Source organism: Triturus cristatus, chromosome 6 (assembly GCF_964204655.1).
Source record: "Triturus cristatus chromosome 6, aTriCri1.1, whole genome shotgun sequence".
Taxonomy (NCBI): Eukaryota; Metazoa; Chordata; class Amphibia; order Caudata; family Salamandridae; genus Triturus; species Triturus cristatus.
Window position 1 is genome coordinate 1,753,081,044 of NC_140589.1, and position 22,478 is coordinate 1,753,103,521.

A 22,478-nucleotide genomic window follows, 5' to 3' on the forward strand; every position below is an offset into this window, starting at 1 on the left:
TTTTGCACCATGTGGTGGACTAGCATAATACAGTGCTGGTGCCACGGACTGGCAAACACGGGCAACAGTGGAGTGCCATGACTGAGGAGAGTTTAAGAGCACCTCAAAATGTACCCATTCTATTAGGTATTTTCCTAGCTAAAAGGGGTCACAGTCTATTACTAACAACACAACCTGACCTTATGTAGTCCCTTCTACATCCTGTATTAACTATAATTAGTTCAGCATCGTGCTAACTCTGCATGTTCTGAGGTGCGCAGTGCTCCACGAAATTACATTTTAATAACACAGCACAATGCAACACAAATACAAGGTTTAAATGGGAATATAGAAGTAGCAGGTAGACTTGTTTCGTTGAATTTACATTAAAGAAACAGAAAGAAAAGTATCAAGAAACAGATGTTTAAAGGTCGGGGACAATGTAGGAGCCAGCTAGTAGCAAAGTAAGAAAAAGCAACAAAAAAAATGTATAATGAAAGATGGAATGCTCTTCTTAACACATATGCAACCTCACAGCGTGACAGTATGAATCATAACAGGTGTGCTTGTAGAGCACATGCTCATCCCTAAGGAGGGCTTGCAGCACTGTTGACAGATTACAGAGGTTTATGGTTACCCAACTCAGTGGTACATATTTTATTGACCTCAGAAGGATGATATGGGAGTAGACCTGACAGAATTTAAGCCTGTGCTTACAGAGTTAAACATGTCTTAACCACCTGAGCCAGCTGACACAGTTTCATCAGCTCCCAATGTAACTTTGGCAACAGCTCAAGCTAACACCAGTATTGGCTTTGCCTCTTGGCAAATCAGATCGAAGACAGACCAGTTTTGGGAGCAATCGGTCCGAGGTAGAAAGTACAGCCTCCTACCTCTGCCACAGGCCTGGGGCAAGGCAGGAGATGTTAAACCAGATAAAAATGTGCTTACAATCTAGCCATCTCTGACACACCAAAGCCACTCCCCTTTACATCTCGCACAGTCTCCGTCTCCATTTATGGAAAGGGGCGGCAGGGGGGTCAAACAGGGTTGAGCTGCATGTTTATTTCTTAAACAACGCGTTTCCTAATTGGTTGCATTTACCCAAATAAATATTCATGGTAGGCAGTATAGGCACAATGAAAAATCAGATTGTAAATAGCACAGTAACAAAGCACATATCTAGATGTGATTATGCATACCTGTATGAAGTTCTGGAATGTAGGGGATCACACTGGATCTCGATTCCTGCAGCTTTTATGGACCGGATCTGGGATCCAGCTGAGCCCGGGAAATATGCTGAATTTGTTCTGGTGACTACACACAGGGGGGAGTGATTCAATTCAGGAGTTCAGAGGCTGGAATCAATGTAGTAATATCTAAACAGACAGATGCCTCTGAAACCATAAATAAGACTGCACTGGATAACTGGAATGCTGTACTTGTGCCACAGTAGTCCTTTTTAATTAACTCTGAGCTCTAGTCGTTTTTGATTCTTTTAATAGTAAAAGGTTCCCATCACATAATATATTAAAACGTGCACCTCTGTGTTTTTTTCACAAGCGACTGACAAAAACAATATTTACATCACATACCTATATTTTTTTTTAAAATTTTATTTTTGCTTTTCAAATACAATACAGAACATTGCATAATTTCAAATGTATGGCATCAGCACAGTTGACAGATCAATTAATATCACAGTATTGAGATTACATCGTCGCACAACATGATATCATATATAACCAGAGTTACAGACATGGCATAACAGGTATCGGCTGGTAGGGCGAGGGTGAACAGGGTAGCATTATGAGTACAGTCAGGGCATTATACATCAGTAAGTGACAGCAGATACGTTGTGAGCGGTCTCCAAATGTCACATGGCTTGGAAGCGGATGGTAACTCCTCCGCGTAGCATGTGAGCTGGTCCCAGCATTGCACCAAGTCCTGTAGCCACAATTTAGCTGTAGGTGCTATTCGACTCTCCCAACAGACAGAGATCCTGCGTTTAGCTATTAGCAATGTGATAGACATAAGTTTTTCGGTAGAAGACTTTACCTTTGCCCCCGTTCCCAGTAGACACAGTTTTGGATGACAGTCAAGCGGTTCTTCAATCATCAGGCCAATTATTCTTACAACTGAGCTCCAATAGTCAAGTATTTTAGGACACTCCCAAGCCAGATGATAAAACCCAGCCCCAGGTGCACCACAGCGTTTACAGGCATCGGATTGTCGGAGCCCAAATTTAAACAGCTGTGCAGGTGTATAGTTCAACTGATGCAAGTATTTAAAGTGCACCAAACGTAGATTGCCATTAGATGTCAGATGGCCCGTCAGGTGGCAGCTATCGAACCAGTCGTCTTCCGTGAGTGGTTCTGGGAGCACAGCATTCCAGTTATCCAGTGCAGTCGCCCCCACAGATGCCATGTCACGCTGGGATGCCCTATAGAGCTTAGCAACTAGCTTGGTTCTGGATGTAGCCGTGTATAGGAGTTGCAGCGCGTCAAGTGTCGGTGGTTCAGAAGGGAAATGTGGATTAGGTGCATGCATGGCAGAGCGCAACCTAGTGTACACAAATATCTGCATTGCGGAGGCCTCACCCGAGTGGCCAGGTCTGCTGAGGTTATGAACTGGCCTCCAGGGAATAAGTCCGCCATAATGGAGAGTCCCATCCCCGCAATTGTCCTCAGTGTACCCGCCTCTTGGGTTACCGAGATATCTGAATGGTGGAGTAGTGGCATGTTTGGAGCATATAGCGGTAGTTTGTGTGCCTGTTGACCTAGCTCTCGCCAAACATGAGATGTAATTTGAATCTTATCGAATTCCCCCTTCTCATACACCGTGTGTGAGTTTACTATCATGGTTTTAAGGGGTATAGGATGCACAGCATCCACCTCCACCGCCACATGCAGGATGTATGCCGGGTCATGCTTCCAGTAGTAGGCATACTGCGCTTGCGCACAGAGGTAGTAAAGATGGAGGTCTGGTGCCGCAAACCTGCCCTGTTCATATGGTAAGGTGAGTGTTTCCCACTTAAGCCGGGATTTCTTCCCACCCCAAGCTAGTGTGATCAGGATTGAGCGAAGGGTGTAAAAAAAAAAATGTCTTGTAAGACGTACCGGGATATTTAAAAAGAGATACAAAAATCGTGGGAGCACTACCATTTTTATTAAGGCTATGCGGTCAGCAAAGGACAGGGGCAATTTAATCCAACGATTCACCTGCTCCTCCAACCGTGTGATGGCAGTGCCTAAGTTAGCTTGTATGACCGTCTGCTGATCCCTATGCAGCCAGATTCCTAAGTATTTGACAGCATCCGAACACCACGTTAATGGGTATTCCATGTCAAAGGGGCGGCTACTATCAGTGAGAGTTAGTATGGTGAACTTGGACCAGTTGATTCCTAGGGCTGGGAAGCGTTCAAACCGAATGTATTCTCTGATGATTTGCGCCAGAAACTGCGCCGGTTCACGAACATACAGCACCATGTCGTCTGCATACATGAAAACTGCAAGTGGACGCTGAAAAAAAAATAAAAATCACAGGGCCGATGCAGCATGCCGCTGCCTGAGTATACATGCTAAGGGCTCCATCACAAGCACAAATAGCAGTGGCGATAGTGGGCAGCCCTGCCGAGTGCCACGGTGAATGGAGAACTTTTCAGAGAGGTGTCCGTTAATTCTAACTCTAGCTTCTGGCCTAGTGTACAACAGTCTAATCCAGTTCGTAAATACAAACGGGACGCCCATACGGTGGAGGACTGCAATCATACAGGACCAAGATATCGAGTCGAACGCTTATGCAGCGTCGAGCACCACTGCTACCGCTGGGAGTGTGGGCTGCAATACATGCATTACCGCAAATATGGTGCGCAAGTTATGGGACGTGGAACGAGTGGGAATAAATCCCGACTGGTCTGGGAGTACCATAACCGGCAGGAGGAGTTGGATCCTCGTGGCCAAAACCTTCACCAGAATTTTAACGTCAGTGTTTATGATAGACAACGGGCGATACGAGTCGCATTTATCAGGCAGCTTATCAGGTTTCAAAAGGGCAACCACTAGTGCCTCCCGCAGGGTCGGCGGCAGACACTGGGCCTCACATGCCTCCTCATAGAGTTGAAGTTGACACGGTGCTAATTGTTCAACATACTCTTTATAGAATTCGGCCGGCAGCCCGTCAGTGCCTGCAGCTTTCCCGTTAGACAGAGCGGAATAGCGTCCTGTATCTCCCCCAACGTGAGTCGGTGCATCAGAAATTCTTGTTGCCTCCGTGATAGCCACACCAAGGCGATATCATCAAGATATTGTTCTAACTCAGCAGTGCTATCTGTGGGTCGGTGGGCATACATCGTAGTGTAATAATCAGAGAACGCCTGCAAAATAATATCAGCGTCGTAATGTGTGTCTTCATCAACCCTGATTGCTTGAACAACCTGCGCCCTAGGGTGTGGGTCTAGGATACGGGCGGCAAGTGTCCTCCCCGGCCGGCCACCCTCACCATAGTATCGTGCCTTACTCCGTCGGGAGAGATGCTTAACCTCTTGCTCAGCTGTTTCATTATATTCTAGAATTTTCTCCTTTATGCGCGCTAATATGGTTGGGCTGGGATGGACGCTATATTGGCGTTCCAGGTCGCCTAGCTCCCGTTCCAGCGTCGCCATGGTGCGACGGAGAGATTTCAAGACCCCAGCCTGGAGGCCTATACATTTCCCCCGAATAGTCACCTTAAAGGCTTCCCACAATGTTTCCATAGCTTGAACCAACCCTATATTTAACGAGAAGTAATCAGCTATAGTCTTACGGACATCCTCCATAAATACTGGATCAAGTAGGGAAGAGGACTGTAAGCGCCACTGGAAGGGGGGGCCGGACATGGGAGGAAAGAGTCATGTCCAAAGCCACTGGGGAGTGATCAGACAAAGTTCTAGGCAAGTGCCTTATCTGCGTAACCCAATTACAAACATCTGGCGTTCCCAGCCAATAATCTATACGGGACCAAGATTGCCTCGCATACGAGTGACACGTCCCCTCCATGGCACGTGGGTGTCGCTGTCTCCAGATATCGGCGAGACCCAGTGATCCCATTCCCTCATGCACTACACAGGTGGCCCTTAGAGGGGGGGGGGGTAATCTACTGTTGTTCTTCTATCCATCGCGGGATCAAGTACCACATTAAAGTCACCACCACAAATAATGGTCTCAGGGGAGATGTTATAGAGTTTACTCCACAGAGTATCAAAAAAGATGGGATCATCCGTGTTTGGGCCATATATATTAACAATAGTTAAATGTGTAATATATAGCTTACCCTGAACTATTATGTACCTGCCCTCAGTGTCTGCATCAACATGGGTGGGCGTAAAGGGAACATTTTTTTTTACCAAGATCATAACCCCCCCCCCCGAGCATACGGCGAATAAGATGCAGCTAACTTCACTCCGGCCCATCTCGTGGCAACACGCAAGACTGACTGCTGCGTAAGATGCGTCTCCTGCAGTACGCCGACCTGCACATGATGCCTCGCCAGATAGGCTAGCACTTGCCGCACCTTCTTGGCGTTATTAAGCCCCCTGACATCCCAACTCACCCAAGTGAGATTTGACCGGTTTACATCTACCATGGCCATACAATCAGAGATATAAAATTGCAGCAGAACGGAATCTACATGTGATATACAACCCAGTATTTAAAAATGGATCCTGCACAATGCCATTATACTGAACCAGAGTTCCCCAACCACCCCACCCTCCCACAGCGGCCAGTGAACATTGCCGCAAATAGTTCCCTGCAGAAACACAGCGGAAATATATCAAATGAATTTTCACAATGCATAGCATATTAGGATCAAAGAAATTCAGTACCCCAATAAGGGCGCCAATGTGGCACCAACATAGACCCAAAACTTTGCGGGGAAATCCCATTTCATGGGTCGCTAGTAGCCCCTGGCCCCCCGCACATGCGGGATGGGTCGAGCTAGGAGGAAATTGGCTAACCAACTCATGGTCATGCGTAAAGTATGAAGTATTATCTTTAGCTACCTGGTGTTAACATTGGGTATGAAGTACAATTCTGAACAGGTGTCCGTGCCAGCGTACTTTAAACAGATCATGGCACATATGGAGCTGAAATGTCAGTTGGTACAGTTTGAGCATTAATCCTATATCAACCAGCTAGAGAGCGAACTACACATAAAAGGCCATTAAAGAAAATAGGCAATATAACATTTATGAACAGAGTTATACTAGTCTCACGTGCTCAGCCTTCAGAGTCAGAATGTCCACTCTTCCCGCGAAGTGTCTCCTGCCGCTCCAGCTGTCGAGTGTATTGCAGCACCTCCTTTGGCGTCGCGAGGATGCGTGCCTTCCCATCATGTTGTATTCGCAGACGAGCCGGATAAAGCATAGCATAGAGAATTTGAAGAGACTGCAATTTCTTCTTCACAGAGTGAAACTCTCGACGAGCCTGTTGTACTGCGATGGTGGTCGAGCCTCCCCTTCTCCCTGGCCAGACGGAGAGCCATATCCCTGTCCCTATAGTTAAGGAGTCTGGCAATAATTGGTCGTGGTGGGGCTCCTGGAATGGGCTTTGGAGCCAGGGATCGATGAGCCCGCTCGACGATAAGCACTTTGGAAAAGTGTTCAGCTCCCAGCAGCGTCGTGAGCAGCGTTTCAATATACGTCTCCATGGGCCCGGTGTTGGTAGTTTCGGATACCCCAATAATACGGAGGTTATTTCTGCGGGAACGAGATTCTATGTCCTCGTTTTTGGCCTTAATGACTTCTAATATTTTCTCCATGGTAGCACACGAGGTCCCTACCACCTCCATCCGATCTTCCGTGGCTGAGATGCGAGCCTCCGCCTCTGCAATTTGTGTGCCGTGTTTGTCCAGTTTCGAAGCCATGCTGTCCATGCGTAGGTTGATACCATCAATCTTGGCATCAATAGTTTGTAGACTTTGTTGCATACTGAGCATCATGCGCTCCAGCTTTGCGGTCGGGCCCTGCTCCGGGTCTGGTTCCGAGTCAAAGGCAGCAGGAGTAGAGGCTTTAATATGTGCTTTGGCCTCAAACTGAAGCTTAATTTGCTGATTGTCTGTGCGCTCCATATCAATACTGGAACAGTCGCAGTGGAGGATCGTGGATTTGTAGGAAAACAGCAATCAGCGTCTGTGACCAGACTGTGTGTTAGATAGGATGTCCAGCAGAATTCTCGCGCCCAAATGATCGATTCCACCCCAAGGATGTAGTAAATATGGGACGAACTGACGGTGTTGCCCACGTCGCAATTAGAGGCACAAGAGGGAAAGTGAGGCGGTATGTTGTGCAGTGTAGAGAGCACCTGGCATAAACCAGTGCACAGAGAAAGTCAAAGAGGCGAACATCCAGAGGTGCCGGGGTAGCAAGGGACGTGCTTGTTGGGGGGAGGGGGGGGGGAATAAGGCGTCCCGCCATGGCGATGTGCCCCCCTCGTGTATGCCCAATATGCAATGCCCTCTGTCCCGGCACCACGCAGGCCATGTCAGGTCCAGGAGCCCTCCTAGGCCCCACGTCTCCACAGCGCTCCACCGTTTATATGCACCTCAAGTGTCCCAGAAACAGTGAGAGACCCAGATGGTAGGAGCAGGGTTATCCTGCCGAGTTCAGCCGCGGCCGGATGCTCCGATCCCCAGGATGCACCACGGCCTGTCCCGGGCCAACCAAGGCCTCGCCGCTGATTTCGAAGGGTCCCCGCAAAGAGATCCGGCCACGGATATCAGCCCAATGCCCCCAGACACGGCCGTTCAGAGGGGGAGACCCAGCAGCCGGTGCCCCGCCCCACAGTAGCACCGCAGTTCCAGCGAGGAACTCACCGTCTTGCGGGTCTCAGGCGCAGCGCCCAGGACGGCAGACGGGGGTTTCACCACAGAGTCCGGTCCTTAACAGCAGCAAATGAGCACCTCACCGCCACACAGGAGAGCCTCTCAGCAACGTCTCTGGCCATGCATCAGGCAATCAATAGCAGTATCCGGCTCCACGCATCCAGAGAAGGTAGGTCACAGCGCCGGGAGTCAGTATGCCGAGCCCGGGACCGCCATTTTACACACAGTGCGGCACAGCAGATAAATCTCAGCTAAGGGGTACCAGCGGCAGCCGATAGTAGTTACTCACCCACAGGCAGTAGTCGGGAGGCAAATCAATAGTATGTGGCTCACAATCAGTTAGCCAGAGGAAGGGCAGTCCACAGCGCAGGGAATCAGCAGTCCGCCGACCCAAAAGCCGCCATTTTACCCGCATCGCGGCTCGGCAGCCCAAAGTCGTGTTCCAGGTGCTTGAGGCAGCGGATTCTATGAATTTCCGCAGCAGAGTACTCCTCAGCAGCGTAGAAGCAGGCAGTCGTCGTTTTTGGCCGTGGATGGCGCCGTAATTAGAGGATTTTTGACAGATTTGTATCTCGACCATCAGAGCTACACAGCCATCTTACTCCGGGCTCGCTAGCGCCCCCCATCACATACATATATAATAATCACTATTGACAAATAATTTTTCACACATAAAAGACATATAAAATAACATCAAGCACAATTATAGTGATTCTTTCAATCTTTCGAAAAAGAATAGACTTTTCATCAAAGCAGTTTTTTTGGTCCTACTTGAGTAAGTATGATATTGGGACCTTTTTCTTTAGGTCCTCAATATTGTCTATTTGTTAGGTTCTGCAGAGGTCAGAGATTATTTTCAAACTCTAATCTCGAGCTAGAGCAATCCAGCTCAAGACGCCTATTGTTTAGCTTGTTATTGTCCTTTGTTTACTCTGATCCTCTTGGTAATATAAGCCAACGCGTTTCGACCTTCTTCGGGGGGGGGGGGACCAAGGTGATCTATTTATGGAAGGCTTTCATCAGGGCGGGGCTGTGTTCTGGTAGGACGTCTATTGCGTGTCATCTTCTCGCAATGCACCGGTGTGCAGTGGTTGTTACCAGGTCAAATTCCCATGGTTCGTTGCAGTTCAATTGTTTGTGACCTCTTTAACTCGTCCTTGGAGCTGTTCTTTCTATTTACTTCCTTCTGGATTAATACTGGTTGTTGGTACGTAGTGGGCGCATCTATTTGTGTTTTAGTTTCTCAGTTGTCCGGGCGTTCTCGCGTCTTCGGCTGTAGCCAACATTTAAAAAATTTGTTCTGGTGTCATTTTCCGAAACTGGAACACAATTCAGCAAAGCCTGCACACTGCCTGCATTCCATTCAATGCAGCAATCTGCAGGCGGTGAAGGGTCTTTCTTAAGGTCACTTCCAGCGGGGCCCAAACAAAGACCTGATTTTAAAAGCTATCAGTCCTCCTTTTGATCAAGTATCGTCCTGTTTTGGTTTTTTTGCAGAGTTTTATATAGCGCGAACTTGACCCGAATCAGGTATCAGAGCGCCTTACATAGCACCAGTTACGTTACATGAGGACATTCATTTTTGTTAGGCACGGGGAGATTTAGTGATTTTCCCAGAATCACAGGATGTTCAGCGTCATTGCCAAAACTCTAACCCAGTTCCCTATATTCGAGGTCGACCGCCCTAGCCGTTAGGCCAACTCCTCTGGTTGGGAGCCATATGGAGCCAAACACCCAAATGCCAATGCAATGGAAGAAGACAAAAGGCACATAGCTTATCATTTCACAAGTATTTTAGAGAAACTGTGGTTTGAAGACACATAGCTTATCACTTCACAAGTACTTGAGAGAAATTATGACTTGGAGGCAGGTTTTTGACTTTGTTGAACTGCCCTATGTTAGAGATGCGTGTGCACGGTAAGAATGCAAAATGTATCTTTGTGTAGGAGACAGGATAAACAAGCATTGGCATAGCAAATAGGTCTCGCTTTTGGGACCTTATAAGTATTTAGTTACGCAGCACAATATCCTTGGTGCAACAACATCAACTGTTGCATGGCTAAACACTTATAAGGTCCCAAAGGCGAGACCTATTGACTATGCCAATGCTTGTTATAATTATTTCACTAAGCGGTTCTTTTGTTTTGGCAGCGCTGCTGTACTTTGTAGCTAATTGTGTAATTTGTGTTTGGCTGACCCCCTTCTTATCGTACCATCCTTACTTGCACTACCCCTACTCCACCAGTGAGGTATGACAGCCGACAAGCTGCATGTTTGCAAGGTAGCAAGCCTTGCCATCTATGTACTCGAGGTAAGATATTCTGCAAGCCATGTGCATGCAGGATCAGACAAAGCATGTGTGCTATATATATGTACAGTGTACGAGTTTCTTCAAGGTGCGTGCATGGAGTGCCAAGTGTCCAGCAATCGGTTTATACCCAGGTTATGCCAATAGCTGTGTCTACATCCGGTTAAGGTATGCATGCAGTACGTAATCAAAACCCAAGGACATCCTAAAGGTGTGTCTGAGTCAAGACATACAGCAAATGTCTGTACAAACTGAAAGACATCCTGCAAGCTGTGTCTGAAGGCAATACATAAAGGAGGCCAATGGACATATGGGAAGACACTCGCAGGTCGCATCATGTATATACGAAAAAATAACCTGTGTTTGCAGTGTACATATAACAAACCCTACAGCCTGAGTGTGGATTAGGTAAGGCACGCTGACCGGTCTTGGGAACGACAACTAGTCCAGCCTTTACAGCCCGGGTATGGCGACCCCTTCCACCTGTGGCTGCTCCCTCAGATAAGAGAAGCGCTCCGACATGCGTATGCACCGGCAATGACAGTTCCTGCAAGTGTGTGCACGGGGAATAACAACCCCTCAGACGTGTGTATGCAGTGGACAGGACGGAGCCTTCAGCCTGTGCGTGCGTAAGCCACGCCGAGCCACCAAACGAGACCACACCGGGCACGACAACCCCTCTCATCCATGTAAGCGCGAGGTTCGACAAACTCTCTAGCATGCGTGGGCACCATGACCAGGTACGACAAGCAACCCAACATGGGTGTGCGCATATATCGTACGAATGACAAACGCTTCGGCATGTGTGTACACTGGGAGATTGTTCTGCTTGGGTCTTCGGATCAGATAGAACTCGCTCATCAGAGCCTCACTAACCCAGTCAGAACGTTACCCCCCTCCCTAGAACCTATTTACAATCCTACAACCACATAAATCTATCACCTAAGGACATGGGATTCCTACTATGCATACCAAGATCTCACAATCGGCGGCCTCGCGATCCCCTACGGATCCAGACCTTTCTGCCCATACGACAGTATCACAAGTGGCGGCCTCGCGGTCCCATACGAACCCAGACCTCTCTGCCCATACGACAGTATCACAAATGGCGGCCTCGCGGTCCCATACGAACCCAGACCTCTCTGCCCATACGACAGTATCAGCACAATCGGCGGCCTCGCGATCCCCTACGAATCCAGACCTCTCTGCCCATACGACAGTATCACAAGTGGCGGCCTCGCGGTCCCATACGAACCCAGACCTCTCTGCCCATGCGACAGTATCAGCACAATCGGCGGCCTCGCGATCCCCTACGAATCCAGACCTCTCTGCCCATACGACAGTATCACAAGTGGCGGCCTCGCGATCCCATACGAACCCAGACCTCTCTGCCCATACGACAGTATCACAAGTGGCGGCCTCGCGGTCCCATACGAACCCAGACCTCTCTGCCCATACGACAGTATCAGCACAATCGGCGGCCTCGCGATCCCCTACGAATCCAGACCTCTCTGCCCATACGACAGTATCACAAGTGGCGGCCTCGCGGTCCCATACGAACCCAGACCTCTCTGCCCATACGACAGTATCACAAGTGGCGGCCTCGCGGTCCCATACGAACCCAGACCTCTCTGCCCATACGACAGTATCACAAGTGGCGGCCTCGCGGTCCCATACGAACCCAGACCTCTCTGCCCATACGACAGTATCAGCACAATCGACGGCCTCGCGATCCCCTACGAATCCAGACCTCTCTGCCCATACGACAGTATCACAAGTGGCGGCCTCGCGGTCCCATACGAACCCAGACCTCTCTGCCCATACGACAGTATCACAAGTGGCGGCCTCGCGGTCCCATACGAACCCAGACCTCTCTACCCAGACGGCAGTCTCAGCACAATTGGCGGCCTCGCGATCCCCTACGAATCCAGACCTCTCTACCTAGACGGCAGTCTCATACGACAGTTCATCCTATGATCACCATAACATACAAAAAGGGAATCAGTCTCACTATTCATCAGATCACACAAGGATTGCCAGTTCGGGCATAGCCTGTTCTCAGGTTTGAGGGGCTCCTCTTTCCCTTATTCAGTTACCACTTACCTGATCAGGGTTAACATCTGTTCATGTAGCCGCAGCTGACTAGAAGAATAGGCTACCCTCTTATACAAGAACACACAGCACATGTTGGTTCACTACAAACTGGATACTTTATTACTCATTGCATATACAATCACATAACATTACGATATAACACATAACCTGCAAAGAAAAGTGAAAGATTAAGTTGTACACTCTAATAAGAAAGGGTCGACATCACCTTAGTAGTATGTAGCCTGCACTCAGTGGTCATCTAGGCTCCCTTCTCGTCTGTGCCTCGGCTCGCCTGGAATCACCCTTCTCCGAGTCACTGGGACCTCTTCCTTATCGGCTACTCTCTCCTCTCTGGCTATTCTGTTAGGAAAGCATCTGTCTCTCAGTTCTTCTCCGCCTTCAAGATGGCGTCTGTCTTCCCTGGAACAAGTAGTAGCTTTACTGCTAACGGCTAGATGCCGCCTACGGACTGAACATGTAACTGCCTCAGACTTTCACTAATATAGAGGTGCATTTCCTCATGGAAAATTCCGGCCCGTAACCTGCCGCCCACCAAATTCTTGTACCTCCCCGTACCAAGGACACGTTCCCAGCCGGCCGGCCTGATGTAGTGTCTTCGGCATGAAGAAAAATACAATCCTTCGATAAGGGCCGGCCTGAACCGGTTCTCTCCAAGCGAATAACACCTCATAACTAAAACATTACTTTTGACCTAGAAGAATCCCAAGCTGCCGGAGCAGAAAGAAAGATGGAGTCTCTCCCGTTTGAGGCCTACCAGGCCTGAATTCAGCACAGCTCCATGAAATACCCTCACTACAGGACAGGTTATCCCTAATACTAACGAATCTATCCCCTAGGCTATGTGTGCAAGCCCTGATCTATGGGGAAGAGCACAGAATCATGTCGAAGTGCCTAGTAAATAGGCTCCATTCACTACTCTAACCCTTAGGCTTGAATGGTAAGAGACTGAAGTCACATTCAATCACTTGTTAACACAAGAAGGCCAGGAAAATCGAGCAGAACAGAGATACAGATGACACACGCTTGTTGGACACATTTGTTTTGTGTGCAGGGATGAACGCGGCCCTTTCTGTAACGAGGGGCTTCACGAACACAGGCTACAGCAAGCCTCACAAATGAGGCGAGAACACCGCCACTCCACCAGGGAAATGGCACATGCGACTTTCATTCTTCCGGTATTTGAGATCTGGCTTCAGGCGCTGTGTGGCCGTGGACAGATGGGGGGCGGCATAAGAGGGCAGTGGATAAACCGATAAAGGCAAATGTATTGCGAAGAAATCAAGTGGAAAGAGGTGGCGATGGGTGTAGGGACTTCAGAGAGAGGGGAGAAAGAGGAAAGAAAAAATAGTGAAAAAAAAATCAGGGAACATGGGGAAGAATACATAGATGGGGGCTGCAGCGGGAGAGAGAGGCGGAGGGAGTTGTGTGCGCGCGCGCGCTCCACGCGAGAGCACTTAATGAGCCATGACGGCTCGTAACTGGAAAAAAAAGAAAAAAAAAGGAGGCACGTCTGCTGGCGAGTGGTATGCGATGTGCGCGCACCATGACGAGAGAGGAAAGCCAGATGGTGCCTCTGCTCGTCATTGTGCGCGAAACCGCACACTAGATGCCAGCAGCACTTTTCAAAGCCCACACACAAAATGTCTCGCCAGAGCAGCGTATGCGCTGGCTCAGGTGAGACCTAAAAAGGTAACAGTGATTGAGGTTGTCTGTACCAACAAGACTTAATTCCTAGAGGAACCGTTCTTTGCAATCTTAAAATAACAACTGATTGAGAAGAAAATCGATAAGGATCTAAGCCCATGACTTAACAGATAGCATGCAGCTCCTTGATGCTGGTAAATAGAGGACTGTGCTTTATTAAAAGGATTGCAACTTATGAACCGGACGTACAGAATGGTCTCAGTTTCAAAATCAGTAGCCTCCTAACCTAGCTACATAAAATACAAATCTGTGCTCGGAATGTTGTAGCAGGAGCATTACCTCCACGCCCCATGCTACTTTATGAATAAAACTGAAATTAGACAAAACACCAAACTCTATCAGAAATGCATTAACTATCAGAGCTAGGCTACTGCTATTATAATCCCCTCAAAATTGCTAGTTACACAAAGATCTCTGCAGCAGGTGTCTTAACCCTGTAAGATATTTTAAAATGCAGCCTCTTTGTGACCAATGTAGCCAATTTCTTTGCAGCAGATATATTATGTTTTTAAATAAATGTATATGTTGACTGGCAGACTCTGCTTTTCTAGCTCTGCCCCCTGTGCCTCCACCCCCTTTCCTCTGCCACACCATGACCCCCATATATGGGTTCCTGGAGAAAACAAATTACAATTCCAGCACTGTCTGTATGGGTACCTATGAGTGGTGGCGTAAGCCAAAATGAGGGATTCATTCAAAATATGGTGAGGAGTGCCCATATTCCTGCCATAGTGTATCTTCTTTCTTTTAAATAATTTTTATTGAGTTTTATTTTTGAAAATCAAAAGGATAAAAAGATGGAAAAGGAAAACATATAAAGGGAAGAAAATGGATATGATGTACAGTGTTTTACATATGGCAGATTAGATGGATACAACAATACAATCTTATTGTAAAGTTATCATTATGAGTTTAATAAGAAGAAAATTACCAAAACATATTGATTTAGCCATCTTGATATGCAAAATAATATGTACGATAAGTGGTAAATCAAATAACGGAGAGAGCAGAAAAATAGCATTGTTGGATTAATGTGGTTCAAGAGGGTAAAAGGGTTACTTCGATAAAAAGAAGTGAATATCTACTCCTTTCAGGGGCATAGCTACATGAGGGTTATACCCCCCCTAATAAATGTATTTATTGCTAAATAGTTGGGTACAGTTGCCTTTAGTCGGGTGTAGTGAGATGTCGGTCAGATTTCAAAAGAATTTTTCCCTACACACAGACAAAAATACACACACTCTTTTCCATCTGTTTTGAAAGTCTTGAGCAATGTTGGTTATTTTGCAAAATAGTGTGTTTTCTCTCACTTAGGACCCCTACCAATTCATAAACCTCTCCCTTTCCATTGCCCCTTTAACCCCTCTCTTGCATCATGCTTGCCATATAATGTATTTTAACATTATATGCCAGTGGGATAGTTGGAAAATCCGAAGCCCACACCCCCACCCCGAGTCTCACAGTCTAAGCTACACCCCAGACTCCAGCAGTAATTTTATCTATGAGGGAAGGGGGTAGTATGCAGGTATACATCTATGGAGTCAGAGAAGGATAAGTTGTAATATTATGAGGGGGGCTAACCTTATGCACGTAACATTCAGGTTTATTCCAAAGTGTACCTTCTAAGCATAATACTACCAGTCTTTGGTTCATTCAGGCAGATATTTCAGTAAAAGTAAACGTGAGCTAAAAACTGACTTATCCCTCTAGTGCTGTGAAGTGGCTGCTGGTCCCAAAACAAATAAATATATCACTCTGTCATCTGTGTCTGGTGCTTTTGAATGAGGAATCAAACCTAGCAGAGGGTAGTTGATATTATGGTATAAGTAATAATAACCCTGTGCTAATGTGGCTTCCACTCTTCCTGAGAAGGTTCCCCTTAAAAACTGACAGTGTGTGCTCTTCTCTCTCTATCACCACCTGGTTTATTTTCAGGTACAAACTTTGCATAACGTTCTGCAGTTCTATGACTGACTCGCTGCTCCAGTCTAGGGGTGGGCACTATCATGAGCAAGGATTGCCTCCCTCTGTTTCTGAGCTGTGCTGTCTGAAAATAAAGCACTTCTCAGAGAAATATTGGGATGAAGGCATTCACGTTACACCCTGCAGGTGTATAACACAGGTACTCCTCGCTGCACCAGAAAAGTCCATCATGATACGGCAAAAAAAAATTATTTATTTTTTGCATTCTGGGATTTGAAGTCCTGTTTATCCCACTACAAAATCATGACTTTTAAGACCTCAATGAAGAGAAAAACCTCAACTGCGTGAGCTTCTCCAGGAGGCACGTGGGCAGCCTGACAGTTCTGTAAATCAACCATTGCTACTGCAACAATCTTCAGAGTGGGGGGTACAGCCATAAACATTACATCAGTGAACTTATAGAGACAATGAAAAATCCAAGTGTCACACAAACAACAAGCGTAGCAAATGTATTCAACAAGAGAGTGGTAAGAGCACGGCCGCAGTGGGAACCGAAACCGGCCCTGGCAAACAGCTCGGCCGGCCCCAGGGTGGGGGGGGGGTGCTATTTGAAAGCACCACTCCCATCTCACGGCTGCCGCTTTTGTTACAGGAGGCCAATATTGCAAAACCTGCCACCGGTAACAAAAAATGCCCCCCCAGGGGCCCAAAACCGGCCCCACCCAGGCAGCCCACCGGGGAAAGGCCTGGTGCCCGCTAAGGTCATTCGGGCCCTGGGTAAGAGCAAATTATGAAGCTAGTGGTGCATTTTGGAACACTCGGCCACAAATATATTACTAAGGCATGGTGTGGTAGTGCACACTTTCCACTGAAATGGCCATGAAATCTGTCCAGACTTACAGTTTCACTGATAAAACAATATAGCGCACAAACAATAATTTATAGAAATAGCAACTATTTATCATGAGAGCAGCAGAAGGAGTCTTGATTGTTTCAATCACACTTCAGAATTGCAAAGAAACTGCTTCATTTGGGGTTTCCCAACTGCTGATATATTCTGAATTATTTGCACAGTTCATTTACAGGTATTAACATTTTGATGCGTCTTAAAAAATATCCCAGACTTTCTAATCGGACTCCGTGAATCTCAGTAAGATTTTCACACAGTTTGCTTAGCAAAATCTAAGGGGAAAGCAAACACAAGTCTCATTGTTGAAAAAATAAGCAGCAATATGTTAGAAGACATAGCCAGACCTTTGACCTCCGTCTTTAAAGTCCTGCAAATGTGACAAGGCAAAAACAAAATTTAAAGGGATCTTTATTGCTAATTCACCTACTGAATTCCAGCCTGGATATTTTGCCGTACCACTACTTCCAGTACAAATAAAATTTCTCTATAAAACATGGAGACAGAAAATAGAAGCAAAATCTATGCCTACAAGTTTTGTATCTTTAGGCGGAGCAGAATTTTTTTTTCATATGGGATAAGGCACTGTATCTTATAATCATAGAATTAACAAGCGTAACTTGCAACATGCGTGCAGTGCCTAGACAGGATATGACCAGACGCTTCTGTGTGTACTACTACAGCCTCACCATTGAGAACTGCTGGCAAACTGTTTGGGAAACAAGGCTGGTCTGAGACCTTAACGGGCGAGTAGCACGCTCTACGGATTAATTGATTGATTGACACAACAGACTCAACTTCCTTCTACCTTAAAGTTGCAGCACCATCAAAGTATTCCTCTCAGCTGTGGACTGGAGTTTACTGTTCATGCATTGGTCTTCTGGATATGCGTCACCCAAACTGTGACCTGTCAATCAATAACCTCAGGTCTAAGTCACAGAGCCTGCCTGGCCCCAGGGATGATGGAGAGTTCATTATGGGTGAATTTGATAATAGTGAGGCCATTTCGTTCTTATCTGCGAATGTATCATTATAAACATCGGCATTGATTCTATCCATATTAACACACTCTACAACACTCTACTTCCTCTATGACACTCCACACAACTCCATGACACTCCACTTTACGACACTCCACTCCATGCCACTATTCTTTACCCCACTAACTTTTTGACATGCTGAGCAGCAGCCACGCTGGTGTGGAACATGGCAAAACATATTGGCAAAGCCAATAGCTCTTGCATAGGCGAGACCTATTGGCTTTGCCAATGCTTGTTTTATTCGAGGCCAGCCTATAAGGCGGTTATCTGTTTTGAGTGGTTGTGGCTACGATATGCTCTATAGACAAAAAAAAGTAAAAGTCTTAACTTCCACAGTATGTTAACCAAGGTCGGTTCTTAGTCAGGAAAAGGCGCCTCTCGTGCGCGCGGCACTGCCTTGTAAATGCGCAGGCTTGAACACCGTAAACTCTCAGCCCTATAGATAGAAAGCAGGATCTCACCTGACTGCTCGGAAAGTGTCCGTTCACACGGGGGTCCATGCTCCCTGTGCACGCTGTCCAAACCCGCAGGGGCAAATGTCGTTAAAGAACAGCAGACGGCGCTTCACTCATTCATTCAGAGTAAGAAACATAACTGTGTATTATAACGAGCGTTTCCGCTACTCGTCCCAGGGACCCATCACTGACCTGCCGTAATCTGAGCTAGCGGCCGCGCCGGCCCAGCCGCATTCCTCGCCTTTGTCTTCTGCTCAGACGTGTCCCGATAACAGTCGGTAAGAATAGTGGGCCGGGGGGCGCCTCTATCTGCGCGTGGGATACGATACCTCGCTCGGGGGGCAACGGAGCGCTATCCTGTGCGCGCGGAGCTCTTGCCTAAGAGAGCGGTTTGCGAGCTTTCTTTTTATATCTCTTTGTTCGCTGCTTTCTGCAGAAATATCCGCGTGAGAGACTCCACCTTAGTTAAACAAACCCGATGACGGAGCAGTTGATACCTCACTACGCGGATTAACAGCGATGAACAGGAAAACAAAAGATGAACAGAAAAACAAAACACATCGCACTACGTGGCTCCTCCGAAACAGCAAATCCACACTTGCTGATCAGCAATCGGGTTTCTGCCTGGCGGTCATAATCGCACCTCGGAGCACTAAAAAGAAGGCAAGGTGATGGGGGCGTGGACATGGCTGCTTGTTATTTGTTTACAACCATCTACCTGAAAGGGTTCAGGGGAAGGTTCCGCAGCAAACCGCAGACTGGTGTTGAAATTCAACGCAAATGGTTGTAGTTGGTCACAGGTGCGCTGAATTAGAGAGGCATGCTGGTGTGTGATTCATGTCACCAGAAGACTCCATGTCACCAAGGATACAGTGAGGCAGCCCACAGCTCTCAAGTTTCCCAGGTGTTTCATCCAGTCAAGGCATCCTTGCTTTCCACGCTGGAACTTGACGGTCTGATTTGCTAATGAGGAAAACAGGACTGCAAGTCCCAGAATGCAAGGTTTGTTGCGCTCCTGCCTGCTTCCTGCCCGCCCCAATTAGCGTTAAGTGCAGGAAGGCTTATGAGGAGCCACCCACTCTCGTGAATTTTACATTCAGGAGGCCGGCGGACGGTGCTGTTCTCGCTTCTTTTCTTCTCTCTTAAGGGGGGGGGGAGGGGGGGAGGTAGTCTTTGCTGGAGGACGACATAAACACCTCCAAGTTCCTCTTCCTTCCTACTCCTAGAATTCATTTGGATATGACTTTTTGAGGAGTAAACTTGATCCTAATTCAAAATGACCGCCACTAAATTGGAACCTGAATTGGAACCTGTAGCGCCTGCCACAATCCAAGATGGGTTACTGTGTATTGTGCCATTAAAGGCGACACCCCCCCACCCACTGTCAGAGCATGCATGATGACATAAATAAATACACAACACAACTTTTGTTTGGGGAAATATTGCTGCAGGTTTATTCCATACAAAAGTATGCTATATGGTGAGTTATCTTACGGGCGATCCAAGGGTAGGCAGCAGTAACCAACCTATGCTGCCCTCCTGATGAGCCAACTTGCATTGTGGCGACCTCAATCAGTGCTACACCTTATGGGGTGATCCTCTTTGCCGGTCACGTGACACATTGCTCCCTTATTACTCATGCCCCTTTCAGGGCAGAGCGTAGCAAGGCAAGCCCCTGGTTGTTCAGGCCCACAACCGCCCGAAGGACTAGCAGGGCGCAGATGGACTTCTTCCAGGAACCTGCCATAAGGACACCTGGGATTTGCCTCTGGCACCCCTATTGTGCTCCTGCAGAGGTACCCTTCTGTACCCATATGCTTCCAGATCGCCCTGTAACTCCACCTGCAACACAAAAGAAAACATTACAACGTTCTATGTACTTTGCCTGCCAGTGCCACACCGGGTAAGCGGTAGGGTGGGAGACGGCGTGTCCGGCGCAAAGAGGACACCAGAAAGGCGGGGGAGGTATAAGTACCCTCCCCGACCTCTGTGCGCCGGAAGTGACGCACCTAGCGCGCCAAGGCAAGGGCACTCCTCCCGGAGTCCCATCACTTGAGGGGTGGTGTACGTGCCCAATTGGCACTAAGAGGGCCGCCCTTTTAGGATGACCCCTGCGTGGGCCGCAGGCAGCCGCATGGTGCCATTATAGGCAACACTCCCCACCCACTGTCAGAGCATGCATGATGACATAAATAAATACACAAAACAACTTTTGTTTGGGAAAATATTGCTGCAGGTTTATTCCATACAAAAGTATGCAATATGGTGGGTTATCTTACGGGCGATCCAAGGGCAGGCAGCGGTAACCGACCTATGCTGCCCTGCCCTCCTGATGAGCCAACTTGCACTGTGGCAAACCCAATCGTGCTACACCTTATGGGGTGATCCTCTTTGCCGGATCAAGTGACACATTGGTCCCTTATTACTTACGCCCCTTTCAGGGCGGAGCCTAGCAAGACAAGTCTCCAGTTGCTCAGGCCCACAACCGCCCGAAGGACTAGCGGGGTGCCAACGGACTTCTTCCAGGAACCTGACATGAGGACTCCTGTGAATTTGGCTCTGGCACCCCTATTGTGCTCCGTCATAGGTATCCTTCTGTACCCAAATGCTTCCAGATTTCCCTGTAACTCGCTACAGCTCTGGAGGCGCCCCCCATCGCCTCCAGAGCCCGCCGCTACCAACACAGCTAACTTCTCACCTGCAACCTGCTATTTCCTGGGCCTCCTTCTTGTCCAGTAGGAACATGTCTATTCCCGCCTGTGACAAGTGCACCCCCAACTTTCCACAATCACCTGTGGTGTTCGTCCGGATTAGCCCATGCCTGATGAAGCAAAGCCCCATGACTCTGCGAACTTGCGCATGGCGCTGTTCATCTTTCTCCGGGACTGTTCGACTGCCTCACATGACCTGTAGGAATGTGATGGCCACCCAGGAGGGAGTTCTACTCTTAGCCATAGCTATGTTATCCTTCAAGTAAATGTAGGCTTCAACCTCCTGCAACCTGTGGTTGCTATCCCTCTAGCACTTTGTGTGCCTAACACCTGTTTTCCCAATTTATGGAACAGCAGCAGACTTGTTCATTTATTTTTTATTTTTATTTATTTTATTTTGAGAGTTTTATATAGCGCTGGCTAGACCCGGAGGTATCAGAGCGCTTTGCATAAGGTTCCACAGAGATTACAAAATTACATCAGTTACACGTTACATCAGTTACTAGAAGTTACTAGAAGCGCTGGCTAGACCCGTGGGTATCAGAGCGCTTTACATTAGTAATCACATTATTACACAGTTAAAAACTGTTACAGGTTACATCGGTTATACGATACACATTTAAATAGTATGGAGGAAGGATAAATAGGGTGGCTAAGAGTAAGGGGGAAGGGTGTAGGTGGAAGGAGGGAGATAACGGCAGGAGAGACAAAGGAAGGTCTGCCCAATGTCCGGCTGGGTAGGTGACGGCTGAGGAGGGAATTCACAGCCCATCTCCCCTATAGCTATCAGGGTAGCTCCACCGGGCAACGGTCAGGTAGCAAGGTCTCAGCGGTCGAGGGAAAGTTCACAGGGTAAATTTCCTGAAGAGTGTGCAGGATCCAGGTAGGATAGGGGTAGGAGCGAAGGGTGTAGGGGGAAGGGGGAAGATAACAGCAGGAGAGACGAAGGAAGGTCTGCCCAATGTCCGGCTGGGTAGGTGACGGCCGAGGAGGGAATCCACAGCCCATCTCCCCTATAGCTATCTGTGTAGCTCTACCGGGCATCGGTCAGGTAGCAATGTCTCAGCAGTCGAGGGAAAGTTCACAGGGTAAATGTCCTGAAAGGGTGTGCAGGATACAGGTCGGTTGAGGGCTAAGATCAAGGTCTGGTCGATGACCAGTTGTTTGGAGGTCTGAAACCAATGATTACTGTTTCAATCTATTTTGCGGTCTTTAAGCTGAGGAAGCAGGGCAACCCTTGGGGTGTAACTTAGACCCCCAGTGACGATCGGCGGGAGGCGCCATTTTGAAGTCAGGCGCGTTTCAGAAGGGACACTCGAGGAATAAATTTTTTTTTTAAAAAGCTGTAAGGGGGGATAAGCGCCAGCAGGGAAGTTGAAGCAGCAAATAGACTAGTACAAAGCTAGACAGGAGTGGAGGTGTAAAATTGTAACAGGTGACCATATAGAAGGGAGTAAGGGCTTCAATTGAGCAAAC

The 22,478-nt window shown here is 47.8% G+C and overlaps 1 protein-coding gene across 1 annotated transcript in view; it reads right to left on the minus strand.

The window, feature by feature from the left end:
- CAPN13 (calpain 13) overlaps positions 1–18,469 on the minus strand; it is a 582,342-nt gene extending 563,873 nt beyond the window's left edge. Inside the window, exon 1 of the mRNA XM_085609938.1 lies at positions 18,298–18,469. Within this exon, the coding sequence (XP_085466064.1) occupies positions 18,298–18,336 (39 nt within the window). The 5' untranslated portion in view covers positions 18,337–18,469. The remainder of the gene's footprint in view (positions 1–18,297) is intronic.
- Between the last annotated feature and the right edge of the window lie 4,009 nt (positions 18,470–22,478).